This window comes from Danio rerio, chromosome 3, assembly GCF_052040795.2.
Source record: "Danio rerio strain M-AB ecotype USA chromosome 3, GRCz13ab, whole genome shotgun sequence".
Lineage (NCBI taxonomy): Eukaryota > Metazoa > Chordata > Actinopteri > Cypriniformes > Danionidae > Danio > Danio rerio.
Genome location: NC_141023.1, coordinates 37,269,243 through 37,288,956, shown reverse-complemented (window position 1 = coordinate 37,288,956; position 19,714 = coordinate 37,269,243). Strand labels below are relative to the sequence as shown.

Sequence of the window (19,714 nt, the reverse complement as noted above, 5' to 3'; positions counted from 1 at the left end):
AATATAGGTTAGTTGTCTTTACTTCTTTTCTGTCTTTGGCCAAAGCATTCATTCATTTTCCTTTCCTCATTTTCCTTCTCAATTTCAGAGGTGGCACAGCGAGAAAGAACCACCGTGATGTGTAAGCATTTTGTAAATAAATCTTTCATACAATTGATAAAAAAATAAATTCAATCTAAATATTTTTTTTGTGTTTTATGATATGCTTTAATACATTTAAACATGTATTGTTTTTCATTATTATTAGACATTAAACATTAGGTCATGAAAATTTACTTGAATGTCCTGAAATAGTCATGGAACAATCATGAAATATTAGTTGTAAAAAATGTGTATGAACCCTGATTCTAATTATTTGCAACACTTTTAATTTACAATGAATTATTATTATTATATTGCTTCAAAAATAGTATTAAATTGAAAGATTTAGGATTATCTGCAAAGACCACTCATGCCATCCAAATTGCTGAAACTGGTCTTTGTCTATTCATTTTAATTATGGCTTAGTCCCTATATTAATCAGGGGCTGCCACAGTGGAGAGAACTGCCAACTTATCCAGCATATGTTTTACGCAGCGGATGCCCTTCCAGCCACAACCCAACACTGGGAAACACCCATACACTCATTTACACGTACAAAAACAGTTTAGCTTAATTCAGCCATAGCACAAGTCTTTGAACTGTGGGGGAAACCAGGGCACCCGAAAGAAGCCCATGCAAACACAGGGAGAACATGCAAACTCCACACAGAAATGCCAACTCACCCAACCAGGGCTCAAACCAGCAACCTTCTTGCTGCGAGGCGATCGGGCTACCCACTGTGCCACCATGACACCCCATTTATTCATATGTTGCAAGTCATTGGCTACAAATCAACTACATACAGCCAAAACTAAATGAACACCTTTAGCTATAAAACAAAAATAAAAGGTACAGTTTAGGGAAAATTTACTCATCTACTCATCTTTAATGCTTCCAAAATGTATGTTTTTTTCCCCCAATCTAAAACAAAAGAAGATATTTTGAAGTATGTTCAAACTCAGTAGCAGTCAATGTAGTGTTCTTTTACCTAACATGGATCTCGATGACAGCTGTTTTCCTACATTTATCAAAATACTATATTTGTGTTCAACAGAAGAAAAGAACAGTGAGAAATGATGTACTAGCCAAAGAGGGCTGTGTCCTGGAGGGCTGTTGTCCTCCATATTTTAGATCCAACCCCTATTAAACATAGCTGAATCAGCTAATTAAGCTCTCTCAAGGTATACTAGAAACTTTCATACAGGCGTGGAAAAGGAAGCTAAGCTGTGCAGGACACCGGCCCTCCAGGACTGAGTTCGTCCTAGCCATTTATGCTACCTGTTGCCCAACTCTCTCATCAACAGCGCATGATTTTGTAATATTTCTAAATGCTGAACGTTGGCATTCAGTTTTTTTTAAAGTTCGGTTGTGTATACATGCGGTTTAAGTAAACATTGTCATATTACCTCAATAATAATAATAATAAAAAGCACATGATTTTCAAACACCAGCATGATGTAGAAGTGACACAGGAAGACACTGCAGAGGCTTCTGGTGTCCTCACCATGTGTGAATGTGTGCACAGCCGCACACAGAGCGTCAAGATCCATGCAGCAGATGTCCAATAAGACGTTTCATTTCCTGTTGGCCAGAGGCTGTGGCTCTTGCTTAGATGCTGCCGAACACACTCACAATACAACAGCATCAAACAAGTAAGTTACATTTGAGGGCAGCTGGATATATGTGTGTGTGTTTGACTTTATTGCACAGCATTTCCAATAAATCTGTATGTACAGCTTAGAAGAGAGTCGTGAACAACACAGTACAAAAAAGCATTTTTGCTGTCCAAAAGGTGGCGATGTAGAGCCAAATGACAAACCAATACTCTAGTCCAGGGGTGCTCAAGCCCGTTTAAGTTGCAACCCTTATCCAACACACCTGCCTGTAATTATCAAGTGCTTTTCAGGTCCTAATTAATTGGTTCAGGTGTGTTTGATCAAGGTTGGAGCTGAATACTGCAGGAAGGTAATGTAGCTCTCCGGGAACAGGATTGAGCACCCCTGCTCTAGTTTAACAATTGTCTTTTAATATTCTATTAATAATGACTATTAGCGCTGCTGCTATTCTAGTAACAGCCACACCTAGCGGCTAGGCTGATGTTTATAGATTAGCAGAGACTCCAACATAAATAGCAGTCACACAAATCTGAGAATCCGAGAGGAAAGTTATGAAAGGATTCAATGTTTTTTTTTAAGACAGATGCTAAAGATTTGTGAAGACGATCTGGCAGTTTACCTGCAATAGGCAGTTGTGTGATTTTTCTTTAAACCTGTACATTTTTTTCACAGATGGGATGCACGTGCCACGAAAACCGGAATGAGTTGCAGACACCATCAAGAGACAGAATCAGAGAAAACTGAAAAAGTTCAGCTAAGGTATTTCACCACCAGAAACATGACCACACAAGTAGCCAGCATTCCAGCCATCATGATGAATTTGTCCTGTGACGCTCGCTTCTCAATCAAACGCATGACCGTGTTCGACAAACCCAACATGTTCGCCACATCCAACATCTTTTTATGTGTGCCCTAAAAAAAAAAAAAAAAAGAAGTTGCAATATTTTTAAATACTGTGAGGAATAGATTCATTGACAGGAATATCTAACGTACATATCATCCCCATTTCCCCAAAAGACTCTCACGCTCCGTGATATCAGAGGAGCTTCAGGAAGAGCTTACACTCCTCCCTGGAAACACACAGTCAGTGTCTAAATGTGCAGGCGTGACCTTAGACCACTGCAGTTATTGATAACTGACTAATAGGTAGGGCCAGACAGAATATGTGGACATTTTTTGCCATTTTTGCAGAGAATTTTGTAAAAAATCTGCAGATTTTGGAGGAATTATTTTGGGTGTACAGAGTTCACTAAGATTTAACTTTCCAACGCAACGAACTGCGAAACTTGCCGCATGACCTTGCGTTTAAAGTCTGATCCATTTGCGTGCGTATGAATGGAAGTCTATGGGGAGAAAAGTCCAGTGCGACCGGAGCTTCATTATGAACATTCTTGTAATTCACTTAAAACTTTCCTCACTTTATTAAAATGTTATTATTATTTTAGGTTCAAGTGGTGTAAGATGAGCAGAATAGAGCTGTTTGTAAAGCATACAGTGCCATCTACTGTTAAAAGCGAAGTGATCCAAAAGAGAATAACGATGCATTTTGAAAATCTCTTTCGATTTCTCACGTTTATCAGCTCAACCCTTTTCACGACCCGCCATAGTTAAGGGGGACGCAGACGATGACATGCTTTGAGGTATTAAAAAACAAATGTTTGACCAAAAAAAGTATATAAATATGTTTTAAATCATATGCTTACAATGCCAACGTAAGACAATTAAATAAACAATTTAAAAAAAGTGTAACACACTAGTCTATTTGGTCAATGCATGTAGGGAATATAAAAAGAGCCACTGATTTACAGTTATTTTTTAAAGAGTTTAGCCCATTTATTTACATATCATCAATGTTTGTGGCAGACTTACAATGCTATTTTTTGAAAGCAGGTTTCGAAGTTATACGTTTTTGAGAATTCTATCATTTTCACCTTCATGTAAACAATATGAAGGAAAATGCTAATGTTATGTGCATGATGTGTATGGGCATGTAGTATAAATAGTGTAAGTAGTGCAATCACACTGAAAACTCATATAATAAGTGCACTTTAAATACCCGGATGATGCACTTATTCAACCATTAAAAAGAAGTGTGGATTGATGGATACAATCAATGACAGCAGCTTTGCTTATGTAGCGGAAGAGTCTAAGCTATCGGGCACACATGTTGGATAACTTTATCTATTTTGTTTTGTGAAAGCACAATTCTCCTCCTAGAATGATTATACCACCTCCCGATGGTGAATGTGGTTATACTCATGGCAGATATTATTTGGTTGTTTGGTAATTGATTTCACTAATTTGACAATTGTCAAACATCATCAGGGAAACAGTTTGACTTTCCGCTTAGTAAAAACTATAGCCCGTTTCCACTGAGTGGTACGGTACAGTTCGTTACGCTTTTATGGCTGTTTCCACTGTCAAAAGGCGTACCGTACCATACTACTTTTTTGTCACCCTTTCAAAAGGGTACCAAAAGGCGGAGCTAGACGCGCAGCTGAACGCTATTGGTTTACAGAGATCATTCGCTTACACAACAAGCCAGAATGAAAACAAAAAACCCGCCATGTTTAAAATACACAGCCGAGAGATTACAGCGGAATTATATATAATAACGAGCCATGGTTGATTCGGGCTCAAACAAACCTTGTCATTGTGTTGATGAACAGCCACAAAGCCATGGAGTAGAGCAGAATCTACCCTGTGACTTGTAGTTTTTTACGAGCCAGTCTGAGGGCGAGCGGTTTCGCTTTTTTGCTTGTGCTCATTGCGCGTCTATGTCTGAAACAACAAACTTCTTGAGCTGATAATAATAACATGCGCTTGATTATTTACATGCTTTTGAAACCCGATCATGTTAGACACTGACAAACGTGAGAGTAAAGCGCGAAAAAAAGGAGAAGCCAGGAAAAAAGGAGAACGGTATTTCTTCAGCAAATGTGAACAAACTCCCTTGTTTAATTATTATCATCACGTTTTGGACTAATATGAACAGGGATTGATGGTATGACTCTGTAACAGAGGTTGCGTGTGCTGCTGTACAGAGACAGATGAGAGGTTTTCACTGACTGTAGGCAATATTTTGTGTTGTTTTTGAACCTAATTTAGGACGAAATGTATGCTGTGTGTAGTTTTTCTGTAGTTGGTAACATCAGAGACTGTAAGAGGCTGTATGTGTTCATATATGTTCATTTATTTATTTTATATAATTACAGACGTTGCTGTAGGCTATTTCGCGCTGTCATTGACACTGCAGTTATAAACAAGTCCTGCCTATAGAAAAGTTTTTAATAAACATTTATACACAAGTATTTATATGTATAAAGCGTCTGTTTTGTGAGAAGTGCTTTTCATATGATATGTAATCACCCCGTACAGCTTTACTGTAGACCTTTTCTTGAGCGAGAATGATGCGACTGAAACTTTGTCATAAACCACACCCACCAAAGGGGTACCCTTAGTAGTGTAAACACAAGCCTGATAAATGTGACCTGTACCAACCCAAACCATACCGTACTGTACCAGTCAGTGGAAATGAGCCATAAAAGCATAAGTACATAGTGCAGAAGCGCATAGTGTATAGTGTGCCATTTGGGTCACAGCTTGTATACAAGCATTATATGATTACTTGAAAACCAAAACAACAATTGTGAACTACAGGACTGTGTGCGTTTCTTTCTTTACAAATTGGCACTGTCCCCTATGGGCCTGCCATGCATATTACAATACTTTTTGTTTTGACATTTGTACACTATGAGAGTAGCATATGCACTACAAAAAAAATAATAAAATAAAAAAAAATAATAATAAAAACTGTATACAAATACACATTCTCCCATTTGACAACAAAAACACAAACATCTACTGCTCTGTATGTTCTGCTTGCTTGACATTTATAACAGTCCCAGTATACTTCAGATGAGATGTCTAGAATTTTTATTTTATATATATATATATATATATATATATATATATATATATATATATATATATATATATATATATATATATATATATATATTTTTTTTTTTTTTTTTTTACCAAAAACAAATAGAAATAAAAAACAACTACCAATATGTTAACTAAAATTAACACGAGCACGGATAATATAAAATTATTAACTTTTAAAACAATTAAAACATTGTCAAGTTTAAAATGTTTAACACCTACTATTGAGTGCATAAATTATTTACTGTCATTTATTTAATTAAAAAAATTACCAATAGATGCGGTTTCACGGATCTTGTATACATGTGAGTTTGCCATCATTAAAGCCTATTATATCAGTCATCAGCACTTTTATCAACAATCAGTCAAGCACTATTTGAAATGTTTAGAAACACCCTGATAAGAAGATGAAAAAAAAAATCCCCCTCCTTCCCGCTCTAGGCTGAAATCCGCCCTGTATTCTGCGTCTCTCACACACACCTTAAGTGTGCTCCTCTGGTCTCTCAGGCCATTCAGGATGCTGGAGCCCGAACCCAACAGATCATCCATTCCTCTGTGAGCGTTTTGTAGACTGCTATTGAACTGTAAAGTCTCATCGATAGGGATTGAGGTGTCTGCGTCCTGCATTTAAAGCACACAATGGCATCAAAAGTCTTATCGTTTTGTGTGTTTGGAGACTGATGAGTGAACGAGTGTGTGTGTGTGTGGTCTATACTGACATTTGTTGTGAAACTTCGACTCAAGAGCTCCTCTCGTTCTCTTTCCTGAGCCTCGTGAGCGTATCTTCTGTGCTGGAAGTTCCTCAAGGCTGTCTGAAGATGCTGCACATCGTACTTTAACTGATCAACACGGCTGCACAAAGGAAAACACACTGAATTTCTTTCAGAAAAAGCCTGAGGGTTTTACAGCTGATGCAACACTTGTGAACAACTTGTTTATATATCATTGAAGAAGTTTGAAGAGGAAGTTGTTTGCTGAAACTGTGGGATTACTGCACCATATTATAAAATGCATAGTTTCAAAACATTTTTATTCTGATACTTTTACAAAAATAAATAATATTTAGAGAACAAATTAGAATGAAGTTGTGTGTATCTCTATCTCTCTCTCAATTCAACTCAAGTTCAAGTTGCTTTATTGACATGACATTTAGTACAGTATTGACAAAGGATTTTAAATATGTATATGATATGTAATATGTGAACATCAAAAATAATAAAATATACAGTAAATAAGAAATAAATGGCAAAAAAGAAAGAAACAGATAATAAATTTAATAATTATAACAATTACAATAATAATCATAAAAGGTCTAGATTTAAATAAGATACATTAATTTAAATTATCCATTTCTTATAGTCTGTAGCAGCTTTAAGTAAAACAATTTACTTTATTTTTATTTTTCAGAAAACTTGATTTCATAAATCATTTTGCTTCTCAAATAAATTAAATGTTCAAAAAGGAAAATCAAGATAAAAATTATATTTCTTCAATTTAAACTCTTTCTTGACATTATAGGTCTTACCAACACAAACCCAGGATGTGAACAGATAATGTCATTTTTGTGTTTGAGGACACTGACACACACACAGGAAGTGTGTGTTCCTTCAGAAATTCAGTGTTTTGCGAGTGAGTAACAGGTGTGTTGGCCTCAGGTGTGTTTGTGCAGTGTTTTAGCCAGGCTTTGCCACACACGGCAGGAATGCTGGTGATGACGTGACTACAGAGGGAATGTTTTCTCTGGATCTCACCGCCACGGGGCATTAGTCTTCATTTGGCAGATGCTTTCTTATTCAAAACACCTTACAATATGCATTTACTACAGGGACAATCGTGCCAAAGCAACTGTGCGCCACCTTCTTAGGGTAAAAGTCGGCATGAAATCAAAATTCACTGTTTATTTTTATTTGTACATAGTAGTGCTATTGAATGCCTTTCAGATGGAGATATCAGTGCATAGTCTCACTTTTGTGCAGTCTTTTTCCATTTTGGTAGCATCTTCCAATGATTGGTTACCAAAGAACAAAACCATGCACCGCCCTATATTTTTTTTTCGTCATTTCAGGATCATTTTAATTGGATCTATGTCATGATATGGGAAAAAGGACAATTTCGACTTCCATTTCATGCCCACTTTTAAGGTAGAATTGATTGCGCATCGCATTCAATTTCCGATCTTTAAACCTATATCGTTTAGGTAGACTTTTATCAAATACTCCAATAGTCCAGCTTCCACATAACTGAACTGCTGTATGTTTGTGGTTAATGATTACTGATCAAAAGGAATTTTGACTGAATCTTCTGACAGGAAGGATGTTTTGCTGAAATTAGCTATTCTTTGAGAAAGCTAAGGATTGGATCCTTGATGAAGCTAATAGTGGATTTGTTTTAGTTTTAAAACTCACAGTTTGGCATTTTGGCGGCGGTTTGGTGGCTCTTTACTGGCAAGAATCTCCAGGCGCTCCAGCTGATTAAAGATCTGATCAATTCTGGCTTGAAGCTCATTTTCCAGTACTGCAGTAAAACACAAAGATCAGAATATATTAGTAAACAACAAATACCAATCATATTAAGCACATCACAAATTTACAAGATCAAAACTGAATTTACAGTATCTTCAGTTTTCAGTGTCTCAGGATCTTTCTAATAATCTAAATCTTTCTAATATGATTATCTGCTGCTCAGAAAGCAGCTATTGTTGATTTTTTGGGTAAATGGAATGTTTAAAAGAACAGCATTTATTTGAAATTTAAATCTAAATCTATTGTATCTAACTTTACAACAATTTAATTTATGCTGGTTCCAAACCAAACTGTGTAGCAATATGTAATTTGTCTTTGAGAAAAAAATAATGTTTAACAAAACAAGGACATTTTCACAAAATGTCTGATTATATTTTTTTCTTCTGGAAAAAAAGAAAGTCTTATTTGTTTTATTTCAGCTAGGATAAAAGCAGTTTTAATTTTTTTAAAAACCATTTAAGGTCAAAATTATGAGCCCCTTTTTTTTCCCGATAGTCTACAGAACAAACCATCGTTATACAATAACTTGCCTAATTACCCTAACCTGCTTAGTTAACCTAATTAACCTAGTAAAGCCGTTAAATGTCACTAAGCTGTATAGAAGGGTCTTAAAATATGTCTAGTAAAATATTATGTACCATCATAATGGCAAAGACAAAATAAATCAGTTATTAGAAATGAGTAATTAAAACTATTATGTTTAGAAATTTGTTAAAAAAAAATTCTCTGTTAAACAGAAATTGGGGAAAAAAATAAACGGTGGCTAATAATTCTGACTTCAACCGTATATACACAGATCTTTTTTTATATTCTGATTTGATTGACAAATCAGACATCAGACAACACTGATGGCAAATGCAGTGTTCGCAAGATCTTAAAATGTTTAAAATTTCAAAAACAAAATTTTAGGCCTTAAAAAGTCTTAACTCATTTTTATTCATTCATTTTCTTGTCGGCTTAGTCCCTTTATTAATCTGGGATCACCAGAAGGGAATGAACCGCCAACTTATCCAGCACGTTTTTACACAGCGGATGCCCTTCCAGCCGCAACCCATCTCTGGGAAACATCCACACACACACTCGTACACTACGGACAACTTAGCCAACCCAATTCACCTGTACCACATGTCTTTGGACTGTGGGGGAAACCGGAGCACCCGGAGAAAACTCACACAAACACAGGGAGAACATGCAAACTCCATACAGAAACCCCGACTGAGCCGAGGCTCGAATCAGCGACCTTCTTGCTGTGAGGCGACAGCACTACCTACTGCGCCACTGCGTCCAAATCATTTTTAATAGGTCTTAATTTTTCTTTTCCCAGGTAAAGCTTCTCAATCGGGCAAACAGCCAATCACCAATAATTCATCTAAAAACTTTTTTTATATTTGTTTTTATTGCAAAAAGATACAATTTACAACTGCTGTTTGACATTTTTACATCAAATTATCCAATGAAATTTTACTTATGCATGGAAAGAAAACTAAAGAAACACATCTCTTTACATGATCTTCCATTAATACAAAAAAAAAAACTATTTACAGAAGTAACCAATAAGAAAAAAGTGTTTAGCCCTGTACAAGTCTAAAATTTAAATTATAATGGTCTTAAAAGGGTCTTTAAAAGTCTTAAATTTCACTTCAAGAAACTTGCAGAAACCCGGAAATGTAATGTACATGTAAAATATGAGTTATTATTTCATTAATAAAAATCCATACATTAAAAAACATGAATGCATGTAGGTATTTGTGTGTGTGTGTGTGTGTGTGTGTAAATAAATATATATATTATAAATAAACACACACACACCATGGCATATTAATATTCATTACATTTGCAGTACTTTGCAAGATGTGAAAATAAACAAACAGCCAGAGTGGAAATCGCGCAGTGACATGCAGATCCACTGATTAAAAATGAGCGCAGCTTCCTTGGAGAGAAGCACAGACTGGTGGGAAAGTTTTATCACTCAGGCAGTCTGCCCTGACCCCCCACCCACCGAGACAATGCAATCTCACAGTGGCTCTCACACAGGCAGACATACGCGCACGTTACGCATCCTTCCCGTCTATGACATCTCACATGATGTCATCACTATTGGTCAGCAACGGTTATCTTCTTCAGACCCACCAATGAGCCACAACACCACCTCAAACCCACATATACACAACAAACCACACCACCCTCATGTCCAGCATCCACCGCTCCTCCCTGTCCTTCCTGCACTGGCACCAGCCTGGCTCTCTACAGCAATCAGCTGGCCAGTGGCACCGTGATGACTGCTAATTTATAATTGGTTGACCCAGTTTGTGTGTGGTTTAACATATAGGTGATCACGTGGAAAACAGTGGGGTCCAAATGTTTTTGCGATATGATCACGGAAAACACATATAGAGGGTTGTGGGAAACACATTTTTAAAAGGTATATTGGTGTAAAGAAGGCCTAAAATAGTTGCTTACTGATCTAGATTGGTTATATGTGGAGTTATTAAAAATGAGTGTTGCTTGTGTGCTTTCTCTGATCTTTTAAAAGAGACGATATAAATTCATGTGGAGATTAAATATCAACAAAACAAGGGCAATGCCACATAAACAACTAATTTCTCAGTGCACCGCCAGCAAATATCTCATCTTGTAATTACATTAATTACAATGATACATGACAGGAAATACTTGGTTGTACTTAGGTTTATTGCCACATCAGTATCACAGGCTCTCATGGAAGATCTAGATTCAACATTACACAAACAATATAATAAATACAAAACTTTTTTTTCAATTGAACTTGGAGAAAAACAAAAATTTTACATATACAAATACATATTAACTATAAAAACATACAGCATAAAAAAAGCTTCTCTCAGTAAAAACTAAATAGGGAGAATAAAAATGCACACTTATTGGCAACTTTATTAGGTACACTTGCTTCTTTGTCAAATAAAAACCAATCACACTGCTGCAAATCAGTGCATTTTGACAAGGTCAAGGTGATCTGCTAAAGTTCAAAATGAGCATCAACATTGGGAAATAAATAGATAGACCGCTCTGAGTATTTTGGAAACTGTTGATCTACTGGGATTTTCACACACAACCATCTATAGAGTTTATAAAGAATTATCCAAAAAACAAAAACATAAAAGAGTGGAATTATTTAGTAAGCAGCCGTTTTATGAGCAAAAAATGCTTGATTTATGCCAGTAGAGGAGAATATGTTCAACAGTAACTCAAACATTCACTTGTTAAAACCAAGATCTGCAGAAGAGAATCTTTCGACACTTAAAAAAATTGCACCTTGAAGCAGATGAGCTACAGAAGTAGTAGAAGAGCAAATCAGTGACTTCTGTCAGCTAACAAAGGGAAACTGAGGACATAAATTGGAAAACAGAGGACTAAAAAAAGGCTGATGTTCTGATGAGTCTCAATTTCTGCGGCAACATTCAGACAATAGGAACAGAATTTGTAGTAACAACAATCATACAGCATTAGACCAATGAAAGATACTTTCTTGGTACACCTTGGGTCCTTTAATGCCAAATGAGCATTGTTTTTATCGTCGTCTACTTGAGTATTGCTGCAGACCACATTGAAGTCACAAAGCTCAAATAATCTCAATCTAGTTTCTTGAACATGACAATGAGTTCACCATTTTCAAACATCTTTTCAAGCGTCAGAACAGGTGGTTCTTTGCCCAATAATCATCCACGAGTCAGTTTTTATAAGTATATCATTAGTTGCATAGCACATTTCTCAAGACTAATGACATCATTATGTTAATGTTTACAATATCTTCATCTGATATCAGATTAGAGATAGGTAGTAATTGTTTACTTTTTGCTACCTAATACACAATTAATCAATTGACAATTGATCCATATCAGATAGTCTGAATTGAATATACTGTATTTTTGCAACAGATCTGATTTATTTCCCCATCACAGGGTAATTTCAAGTAATTCCAACGATTTTAAATAACTTGCTATTTTGGCAATCTTTCAATTATGCTCTACAATAATATAATACTCTATGAATACATAATGTGATTAATTAAGGGGTTTGGCATAAAACAAAAGTCCCAAAAGGATAATGATATCCTGGGTGGGATGAGGCACCTTTAAGGTTATATTCATATTCATACACCAAACTGGCCATATCTGAGCATAATTACGTTTGTTTTTATCATTTAGTCTCTGTGGGACTGAGGATTTTCAAGCTATTGTAAGTATAAACACAGAGACTTACAGTGGACTGACTGTCGGTCTGTTTTCTCAAGGCGTCCCATCTGAGACTGAACCTCCTGAATTTGTCTGGAAGTTAAAGACAATGATAAGTGAGAATAGAGAGAGTGTTTATTATATAAAATACATTATGACAGTCATTATTCAGTGTCGTTAGGGAGCACTTCAGATATATATATATATATATATATATATATATATATATATATATATATATATATATATATATATATATATAACCCACTAATTCAAAGGACGCATCTGCTGTTAAGGCTGATGCTAAAATTACACACCATTGAGCCTACTAATAGTTTGAAGAAACAATAAGTAAATTGACCAGCTGACAAGCTATAATAAGCTGTTATATCAGCTAATAATCAATACTAGTCTTACACATGAAGAACACAGGAAGCTATTTGTGTAGTTAACGGATGCTCTCAGTTCAAATCAGCTTATGACATTTACAAGCGATTAAAGAGACTTTTATTTGTGAGATATTAATTAGAAATAATGAAAACTCTCAACATTTAGTATAATTACGTAAACAATGAATAGTTCTGATAACTATTAAAGCCAATAAAGCAATCATCATCATAATCATAAACTCACTTATTGGTCTGATGGTAAAGCGTGTCCATCTTCAATGACGGTCAGAGACACCAGCATAAACAAAAACAGCTTTAAAAAGCTTTAATCGAAAGTTATGCAATGTTTTATTGTTTCCGTTTCGTTTAGTTTCACATATCGTTGTCAAAAATACACGTCACCGGAAAAAAGGACCTCTTTTAGACGCCCTCCCGACCGCCTGACTAAAAACCAAATCCTATGCTTGACAGAGAACAGCGCCAGCAGTCTACGGCGGCGAGGTATAAACGACTTATTTGTAAACTAATTATTTGATTACTGACATAACAATCAGACAAATAAATTTTTATTTAGATTTTTGTATTTTATTCTCGTTAAAGGATTGAAAAAGTTTGAATGAAGACCAAAATATTAACTACCATAAAATGCCACATGAGGTAAAATATCTTTTCAACATGTATTCATATGTGAATAAGTAACTGGATAAGAATGTCTGGGGTGTAAATTTATCCTAAACATCTTAGACAGAACTTTAGTCATTAATTGAAGACCCCCCTTATAAACCCCGTAGAAAAACTTTGAAGGAGATGTTTTTTAAGGAACTACTAGATGAATTACTGTTCTTGTGTCCTTGCTCTTTATACAATATTCAAGCTAACGTTACTTGTCAACTATGAACTCAACCGTCTTGTGTATGAACTTTAAAAAAGTTTATTTTATGTTTCTTGTATCCACCTATCTAATCTAGATAGTGTGTACACATTTTTCCCAGTTCAATAAATGCAGCATCCTGGTATTTAAAGTCTGCATGAACCCAAAGTTGCAGAGACTTATATTTCAGTTTGTTGATGTTCTTCTATCTGAAACTGATTATTGAGTATGATACAGGGCTTTTTTTACGGCATCATTCCCTCCTAGCAAACTAAGGGTAAGAGGGGGGTGTTTACGAGTATTGCTATTAATTCACTATGGACAACATTAAATTGATGTTGACAGAAAAGGACTACCGTGGCAAAATCTATATAGGATACAGCTGCAGGTACTCACATCAAAATAGCATCATTTTTGTGACACTGTATGACAATAATTGATATTTTTACCTTAGGGTTGTGGTAGGGGTAGACGTTAAAGAAAATAAAATTTATTGTGAAATTTAATAGTTAACATAAATAATACTCAGTATAAATACTGCTTTTACATTACTGTTGGGGTAGGGGAAGATGTTTCTAAAATAAAATTAATGGGAAATTTTATAAAATATATAAATAATTCTCGTTAACTTCCTGCCGCAACCATATCTGATCGATCAACAACCAACCACCACTCTAAATGTGGAAGCAAATGGCCAGATTTGATTTACAAACTTTTTTCAGTGTACTAGCTTGCACAGATTAATAATCTCCTAGAGAATAACAGTGTGGGCTAGCAACATAAACATTGGAAACATTTTGATTACGTACAGACTTTAAAGTGCACTTTTTCTTTTGCAATTTACTGTGCTAAAACACAAATTGCATTATTTGTACATAAAAATAGAATAGAGTTGTGCATGAGTACCTGCCACAACTTGGCCCTAATTAAAGTGCTGTAATCTTTTGTGGCATTCATACTGTTTTTGTTGCTAGTTCAATCCTGTGTTTAAGTCCAGGCTCAAAAGGAAACCCAACTATTTGACGAATTGTCAGAAAAGTAGACTAATTCTTTCAAATTCATGTGAATTCATTTGTATGAAAGAATACCTTTTTAAAAGGAGGCATGCCCTCAAACCTCAGCCCTGAGCAAATTTTACTTAAATGTACAAATGAGACCATACAAATACAAATTAGCAAATTAGCCACTAGATCAAAAATGCATAAATTGCCAGGAAATTGAGTTGGTCCCTCCAGGGGCTAAAAAGGCAATGTAGACGTTCATCACACACGTAAGACAAAATATAAAATCCTGATTTTTTTTTTAGTTCAGATTCTGACACACTACAAATGACTTTAATGATTTTAATGAAACGTGAAAAATTGTTGGGTTCATTTTTCTTTATTATTCTTTTTTGATTTATAACGGCTAATTGCTAAGTTTTTAGACAATTTTAAAATATGCCTGAAGATTCAAAGCTTGATTTTGGCCACATCCATATATGGCCACTTGATATGATCACAGTTATATCACCCTGCAGCCCAAGACCGGTTTCTCACTGAAGCTAAGCAGAGCTGAGCCTATTTAGTGGTTGGATGGAAGAACACGTGAGAAAACTAGGTTGCTGTTGGAAGTTGTGTTAGTGAGGCCACCAGGGTGGCGCTCAACCTTTGGTCTGTTAGTAAGTGCCATCTTTCAGATGAATTGTTAAACCAAGGTCCTGACTCTTTGTGGTCATTAAAAATCCCATGGCACTTTTCGTAAAAGAGTAGGGGTGTGACCAGAGTACAGATTACAGGGGGGTTTGGGGGGTTAGACCCTCCTAATTAAGGCTTGTTCCCCCGTGAAGGACACCAAAGCAACATGTACAGGGGGGTCAGCTCTTTTCAGCTACATGCAAACTCCAAGAAACGCCAACTGAGCCAAGGCTTGAACCAGCAACCCAGCGACCTTCTTGCTGTGAGGCGACAGCATTACCTACTGCGCCACTGCTTCGCCCTTGTATTTAAATAATAATGGTAATAATTAAAATTGATAGAAAAAATTTAATTAATAATATAAAAATAACCATCCTTATAATTGTTCATATTGTGAATAAAAAATTGCACCAATCAGTCCACCAGAAAAAAACTCTATCAACAGTTTGAAATCGGCAGATCGGGAGCACCAATAGACAACGTAACTGTTCACAAGAACTAAAAATAGCTGTTTGTGTCTACATATAGCCTAAAAGTAAAGTCAAATTAGATGCATAGTTTGACTAAGGGTGCTTTCACACCTGTGAATCGATTCAGTTGTTCCGAAACAGAAATACAATTGTTACATTGTTGCTCTTTGCTCTTAGAGTGGTTCGCTTTTACACTGCAAAGTTTCTAATCGGACCAAAAGAGCTAAAACAAGTCACGTGCGAGTAAACTCTCCTCACATTGGTCAGAGTGTCAGGGTTTATTTTGCAGCATCCCGCTCAGCTGTCAGGAGAGGTGGTGGTTTGGTGGTGATTGACAGGGAGCGCACGCGCGACGTCTCTGAGGAGAGACGCGGTGGGGAGGGGTGAAGGGGGAGAAGGGTGCGCGACGATGCCTATTTGAGGACCGGGAGGGAGACACGAGATTACCGGGAAATCATCACTCGTTTGCGGGCATCCGGAGATTCGCGAAACTTCCTGCCCTACTCATAATTCTCTCTTCATATAGCCGTAAGCCTATTACATATCCATAAAACACTGTGATATGACCGCGCTCGGATCGGATCGCTTTCTCACTGCCCTGTTCACATATGCCAAACGAACCGCGCTAACTGGGCAAACGAGACACGTTCTGAAACAAAAGTGTAGGTGTGAAAGCACCCTTACAGTAACCTCAGAAGTAGCTAACCGGATACTGTAGGTCAGAATACACTAAATATCCCACAAAACACTAAAAACTTAAATATGGTTTATTAATAAGTTAGATGTAATTTAAATTAAAACATATATTTGATTCACTGAAGCATGTATTACAAAAACTAATATTACCAAAAAAAAAATTACGCCCCAATCGTCAATGTATAATGTGCACCCTAGGTGTCACCTCGGTGTCCTGGCCAAATTCTCTCTATCGGCCATTACCGATAATGGCCATCCTCTTTCCACTCCACCTATAGCTGGTGTGGGGTAAGCGCACTGGCACTGTTGTCCTGTGGCTGCCGTCGCATTATCCAAGTGGATACTGGACACTGGTGATTGTGAAGTGCTTTGGGTGTATGGACATACATGATAAATGCGCTATATGAAAACACATTGCATTACATTTTAATTCTGTTACTAACACTTTATTTCAGCATCTAATGTAGTGACAGAAAATAGACACACAGCATAACAAATTGCTGGGAGTTCTGGGAGCTGATTTTGTGGCTGAGCCCCACAAAATGTGGTCCCTGTACAAAAAAATATATCATTGTATTTACCACTACAATGTTAGCTTATTTTATGACAGAACTGAATGTTTCGATTAGCACATGCATGGCAATTAGCTGCCAGCTTTATTCTTAAACAATGTGAATGAGACTATTTTTTCCTATATGATCTCTACATTCAGAAATTTGTTTCATAAAGCCCATTAAATGACAGCTATTAATGTAACCCTCAATCCCATTCATCATTACTGTGAAACATGAATCATGCAGCAATTGTAGCTTTATGAAAGCAAAATACCACTGCTCTTATGGTATGGTTCCAGCTTGAGGCCTGGGGGAAGGTGTGTCGACTTTCATCCCTTGATGGAGCATCAGTGACAGGAAGAACATAATGACAAAAACTCTTGGGGCTAGATTTTGTCAACTCCTTTCGCTCGTCTCAGTTTTGTCTAATTATGGTGGTTTCCGCAGCCCTGTATCAGAACACACTAGTCAGATCTGGTGCCTCCCATGCCCGGAGACACAGACACAAAAATAATGATATCAAAATTTCCACAAGAGAGACAGACAGACGAGGTGTTTGTTTGTTGACCTGTTCATCACAGTTTGAAGCCAACGAGTGGAGGAAAGTGACGTTGATTACGCTTCATTGGTTATTGCTTTGCCTGTGGTTAAACCTCAACAATGTCATCATCACATTCTTTAGAGATTGACTATGAGTGTGGGAAAGAATAAGTAGTTTGAAATGAAAAAAATAAAAACTTTTAAGGATATTTTTCCAGGTACATGCTTCATACCTCTTTAAATTGTTCATGTTGAATTGGGTTTTATATACCAGACATACATGTTAGATCACAGATGCCCAAACTAGGGCCCGTGGGCCAAAGTTGGCCCATGGTAACCTTCGATTTGGTCCGCCATACCATTTGAGAAAAGAGGGAGAATGATAGGGATGGTTTAGAGATTGTAATTTCAATTTGATTATAACCTTTTTTTTGTTTCAGTGTTAAGCCACAAAAAAGCTAAATAAAATTAAACATTTCAATTTAAATGGTGTCAATTAATCAGATTTTGTTTAAATGTACATACTGTCCTTTGACGGATAGAGGACTATGAGCAAATCAAGGCAAAGGCATTCTGTTTGACTAATGTATTCAGGATTGAGCAACTCCACTGTGTTAAAAATGTGTTTGTTTATGTTTGTTTTTATTGCAGTAGTTATAATGAAAAATGCTACACTGCATTAGGTAATATTATTCAAAGTATTTTTTTCTGTTTGTTTATAAACATTAGGAAATAAATTAGGAAATTACCCATGGCAACTTTGATGTAAAATAGTTTTGTATATTTATCTTCGGCCCACAGCTCTCAATTATACTTATTTTTTGGCCCTTCATGCAGAAAAATTTGGGTACCTCTGCTTTAGATCAAGCTATTTAACTGGGTTTTATTAGAAAACTTGCTTGATATTTTTTGGTCAATTATATTTAAAGTTAAATAATTTGTACTAACATTTTTTTTCATACATGAAAATGTGGCAGTGAATTTTTTGTGCATTCTGAAAGTTCTCATGAATGTTGTTACTGTACAATCCAAAATTACTTTTGCTAGTTGTTCAAACGACTTATTAAAAAAAAAAGAGTTGAACCAACACAATTCTTAATTTTTTGGGGGACAACTTAATTTTTTTATGTTACCTTAAATCTGTAAAAACTAAAGTTAACTTAATAATTTATGTCGGGACAACATGAAGCAACTGTGTGCAAGCCAGCATTTTTTACTGTGCAGCTACTTTCTAAATGTACTTTCATGCAACCTTTGTAGTTACTGAAAAGTTTTTAAAATATAAAAGTAAATATGGATCAAAGGAAAAATTGCTTTTTTTCAAGTTGAAAAAGAATATTGAGTAGTGCACAGGGTTTTTTATATATCATGTTCACTGGTAACACTTTACCATAAGGTATTATTTAATGCATTTACTTAATTAAACAAATGATAAACAATACATTTATTACAGTATTTGTTCATGTTAGATGTTATATAATGAAAATACAGTTGTTTATTGTTAGTTCACATTATCTAATGCAAGCATGAATTTGGATTTTAATGGGGCATTAGTAAATGTTAAAGATTATGATGTGATTAGGATGGTATTGTTCGTTAGTTATTGTTAGTAAATACATTAACTAATGAAACATTGTAAACTGTGACCTTTTCATTCAGTTTAAGGTTATGTGCCAAAAAATTTTCTTATTTCAGAACAAGAAACTTTCGATGGCATAACAGGCATCATAACCACCTGGTTGACCTTTTATCCATAGGTTATCATTATTTTTATAATTGCTTATTACTGTTTATCAGAGTGACAGTATATTATTCAATACCAGATGTGGGCCAAAAAAATAGGATCATTGCAACCACTTAAAACACAGATTATTTTTTATTTTAAAAACTTTGCAACTATTTGCAGCAACTTTAAACATCTTAAATCTAATTTGTGTGATCACTATTATTTTATTTAAGTGCAGGTCTTAATAAGTATATTATGTTTGTATTTACATAAATACATGTTATGCTAAATGATGTTTGAACATTATTGCACCTTTATTTCACAATTGTTTGCAAATGTTATAGACATTGTAATGCAAAAATGAGACATCTCATTCAATAAAAACCGTATTAAAAATAAAATTCAATAAAAGGC

General features: G+C 35.6%; 1 protein-coding gene and 1 long non-coding RNA gene across 8 annotated transcripts in view; one reads left to right on the top strand and one right to left on the bottom strand.

The window, feature by feature from the left end:
- Positions 1–1,761: 1,761 nt before the first annotated feature.
- On the bottom strand, positions 1,762–13,076 carry gosr2 (golgi SNAP receptor complex member 2). Its single transcript, NM_199688.1, is given in 6 exon segments — positions 1,762–2,609; positions 6,126–6,266; positions 6,365–6,497; positions 8,051–8,159; positions 12,407–12,471; positions 13,012–13,076. Coding segments are annotated over 6 exon segments (639 nt in total). The 5' UTR covers positions 13,041–13,076; the 3' UTR covers positions 1,762–2,447.
- Positions 13,077–13,213: 137 nt separating this feature from the next.
- LOC108182894 (uncharacterized) overlaps positions 13,214–19,714 on the top strand; it is a 135,706-nt gene continuing 129,205 nt past the window's right edge. For 4 of the 7 annotated variants that reach the window (XR_015481039.1, XR_015481038.1, XR_015481035.1 and 1 more), the window contains exons 1-2: positions 13,214–13,268; positions 13,368–13,424. This is a non-coding gene — a long non-coding RNA (uncharacterized LOC108182894). The remainder of the gene's footprint in view (positions 13,269–13,367; positions 13,425–19,714) is intronic. The other 3 variants (XR_015481037.1, XR_015481034.1, XR_015481033.1) reach the window with 1 other exon arrangement.